Genomic DNA, 4016 nt, shown 5'->3' with positions numbered 1-4016 from the left:
CGCGTAACAAAACGAAACAACATCCGGAAGCAACACATCTGCTGGGAAACACAACATCCGGAAGCAACACATCTGCTGGGAAACATGCACGCAACAGATTGTTATGATTGGAAGTGCATAGGTTGAGATGACCACCTTGAAATGGTACGAATTGCTATAGCGCACTGACCAAAAATTCAGCAAGCCTTGTAACATAACCTTACACGTAACTGCTTTCTGCATTGACCCAGATGAGCAGACGCATGATGATTGCAGCAAGTTAAGTTGCTAAAGGACAGACCCAGTGCATAGAAGCTCCCACACAAGGTGGGGTCTGGGGAGGGATTATAGGAACCTAGTCTTACCCCTGCAAAGTGCAATGCAGAGAGGCTGGTTCGAACCCAGGACCTCTTGGCACAAGTGGGGAGGACTTCACCACTGCGCCAGGCCTGCCCTCAGAAAATCGATATGAACTGCGATGAGCACGCCTTGCTATAACACAATGACCAACACATGAAACTGTTTTTGCATTGAAAAATATGAGCACACACATGATTGCTGCAGGTTAAGCTGCTAACCAGCAGAAAATCAATATGAACTACTCCCTCTGTTCCTAAATATAAGTCTTTTTAGAGATTCCGATGCGGACTACATACAGAGCAAAATGAGTGAATCTACACTCTAAAATATGTCTATATGCATCCGTATGTAGTCCATACTGAAATCTCCAAAAGACTTATATTTAGGACCGGAGGGAGTACCAACAAATAGCTTCAAGATAAATCTATCAAGCAAGCATACATATATATATATATATGAAGCAGTAAATAAATAAGCCATAACCGTATACCTCCAACTCAACCAGTCCCTGCAGCATCAAGCTCCCAAGAACAATGAATCGTCTTCAAGCATATCAACAAGAGGAAAACAAAATGGCCAACAGTCAAGCACATAACGACAGATGGCAGATCAAGATGTATCTTTGTCGTGAATACTACAAAGTATGCAATTTCACTTGAAGAAAAATGTGCCATACTACAATTTCACAAGAGCCTTCCCTAAACGCATAATAACAACTACATAGCATTTCGCAAAAGAGTAAATGAGGAAAATTCTCACGGTGGATATCCTCCATCCACATTACTGAATGATATTATTGATGACACCGGCACCGACGGTCTTGCCACCTTCACGGATGGCAAACCTCATTCCCTGCTCACAAGCCACAGGCTGGATGAGCTCCACAACCATCTTGATACGGTCACCTGGCATGCACATCTTCGCCTCCTCATCCTTGTCGTTCATAATGTTTGTCACATTCCCCGTGACATCAGTAGTCCGCATGTAGAATTGCGGACGGTAACCAGGGAAAAATGGGGAGTGCCGGCCACCCTCCTCCTTCTTGAGCACATACACAACAGCCTCAAACTTGGTGTGTGGCGTGATGGAACCGGGCTTTGCCAACACCATGCCTCTCTCAATGTCTTCCTTCTGCATACCACGGAGCAGAAGCCCAACATTGTCCCCAGCAATGGCATCATCCATGGTCTTCTGGAACATCTCAACACCAGTGACCGTGGCATTGCGGGTCTCCCTGATGCCGACGAGGTCGACTGGGTCCCCAACCTTGACGGTGCCACGCTCGATACGGCCAGTGGCAACTGTACCACGACCAGTGATGGAGAAAACATCCTCAACAGCGAGCAAGAAGGGGAGGTCGGTCTGCCTCTGCGGGACAGGGATGTGGGTATCCACGGAATCAATCAAGGAGAAGATGCCATCCACCCACTCGTTATCCCCACGCTTGAGGCCAGGGGTGGCCATGAGGGCCTCGAGCGCTCTGAGTGCAGAGCCGGAGACGATTGGCACATTGTCACCATCGTATTCATAGGCCGTGAGCAGCTCGCGGACCTCGAGATCGACGAGCTCGAGCAGCTCCTCGTCGTCGACCTGGTCCTTCTTGTTGAGGAAAACAACAATGCTGGGGACACCGACCTGCTTGGCGAGCAGGATGTGCTCCTTGGTCTGCGGCATGGGGCCGTCGGCGCCGGAGACGACGAGGATGGCGCCGTCCATCTGGGCGGCCCCGGTAATCATGTTCTTGACGTAGTCGGCGTGACCGGGGCAGTCGACGTGCGCGTAGTGGCGCGTCTCCGTCTCGTACTCGACGGTGGCGGTGTTGATGGTGATACCACGGGCGCGCTCCTCAGGGGCGGCGTCGATCTCGTCGTACTTCTTGGGCGCGCTGCCCCCGACGGAGGCGAGCACCATGGTGAGCGCGGCGGTGAGGGTGGTCTTGCCGTGGTCGACGTGGCCGATGGTGCCGATGTTGACGTGGGGCTTGTTCCGCTCGAACTTGCCCCTGGCGGCGCGCACGACGAGCAGCCCCGGGCGCCTGCCGGAGCTCCCCGCCACCGCAGTGGCGCGGCGTGACCGCGCGGGCGCGGAGAAGCCAAGGGATGTGGAGAGCGGGAGGCGGGGCTTGGAGGAGGAGGTGGAGGGGAAGAGGAGCGCCGTGGAGGCGGAGGCGGCGGCGAGGGAGGCCATGGAGGCGGCTTCTCTGGCGGGTGCGCGGGGTCGGGGGAGAGGATGGGATGGATAGGGAGAGGGAGAGGGGGCGAGAGGGGGGAGAGGGGTTCGCTTATCTAGAGAGGAAGGGTGAGGATTGGATTTGGGGGATAAGGGGAGGGCCACGGATTAGGCGAGGGCGAGCGCCGAATCGTGAGGCGCTCGATGCATCGCGCCGTGTCTCGCCGCCGTGTCGGGGAACTCGGAACGCGAAATGGATGGAAATCTGGTGCTTCTGGGCCAGGAAAATTGGGGGTGCGGCCCAGCTTCCGCCTCGTCGCGCCGAATGCCAACCTTGCCTTTCCGCCTTCACGTTCTCATCTTTTCACAGGAAAACGGGCATATTGATTCTCAAAAAGAAAAAAGAAGGAAAACGGGCATATTTAAATATTTTCTAGAGGAGTGACCGTGACTGTTTGCACTTGGGCAACATCCCACGGTATCTTGGACATTTAGTTTTGCGAATTATGGTACAAACACAGGCACTTACGCACCATGGTATTTCATGGCCCTCAAAAACCCAAGGTATCTTTAACGTTCGCAGGATTAGTCTTGCGGAATACGGTATAGACACAGACATTTATATTATTATCTTTACACCAACATGGACATTTATATGCATATATATATTTATCTCATACACGCATATGCACTCGCTCTTAGAAGCATTTTTGAGAGACTGAACCGGCAAACCATGGGATTGATAGAATCATCGTAGACATCTTGTAGTCAACATGAGCGTCACATCACCAAAAGGTCTAGAATAAATCCAATAAAAGGCGAGCATTCTTGATAAATTTAGGACTGGAATCTGGATGGATTGGTTTCATCACAAAGAAACCTAACCTATTTGCTATGCTCAATTCACGACATTCTTTGGGCACAAGAGGACGAGCTCACTGGAGGCAAATGTAAAGTGGCATGGGAGAAGGTATGTACACCAGTAGCGCAAGGAGGGCTTGGGATCCTTGATCTGCACAAGTTCAGTCGGACTCTAAGAATTAGATGGTTGTGGCTTGCCTGGGAGCAGCCGAACAGACCCTGGGTCGGTCTGCAAGCACCTATTGACGACAAGGCTTTGTTTAGCAATGCCACAAAAGTGCAAATCGGCAACGGAAGCAGGGCGAGCTTCTGGAAGGACAACTGGATTGGAGGGGCAACGTTGTGCATAGTCTTCCCACAAACTCTTCCATCATGCTCTCCGAAAAAACAGGACAGTGGGGGTTGGCCTTAGCAACGAACGGTAAATCCTGGACCTACAACATGGAGACACAAATGGCAATTGCACCACAATACTTGAGATTGTGGTGTCTGATCAGCGACGCACACACAACTCTCAACTCAGCGGAGGAGGACCAGATAAGTTGGATTGACACACGTGACGGACGATACACTGCTAAATCTGCATACAAGATGCAATGCCAGCATGCTCTGAACCCTAACTTCAACTCCCTCATGTGGAAAGTTTG

The 4016-nt window shown here is 51.5% G+C and overlaps 1 protein-coding gene across 1 annotated transcript; it reads right to left on the bottom strand.

The window, feature by feature from the left end:
- Nucleotides 1-898: 898 nt before the first annotated feature.
- LOC119323805 (elongation factor Tu, chloroplastic-like) lies at nt 899-2606 on the bottom strand. The gene has a single exon (XM_037597517.1). It carries the CDS (start codon nt 2524-2526, stop codon nt 1120-1122), a length of 1407 nt encoding a protein of 468 aa, XP_037453414.1. The 5' UTR covers nt 2527-2606; the 3' UTR covers nt 899-1119.
- Nucleotides 2607-4016: the final 1410 nt, after the last annotated feature.

Source organism: Triticum dicoccoides, chromosome 6B, assembly GCF_002162155.2.
Source record: "Triticum dicoccoides isolate Atlit2015 ecotype Zavitan chromosome 6B, WEW_v2.0, whole genome shotgun sequence".
Classification (NCBI taxonomy): domain Eukaryota; kingdom Viridiplantae; phylum Streptophyta; class Magnoliopsida; order Poales; family Poaceae; genus Triticum; species Triticum dicoccoides.
Note: the sequence above shows the minus strand (reverse complement) of the source record. Positions and strands in the feature narration are given on the sequence as shown.

What these genes read in the sequence shown, in the direction of transcription:
- LOC119323805 (XM_037597517.1), bottom strand. Translation starts at nt 2,526, where the DNA reads ATGGCCTCCCTCGCCGCCGCCTCCGCCTCCACGGCGCTCCTCTTCCCC.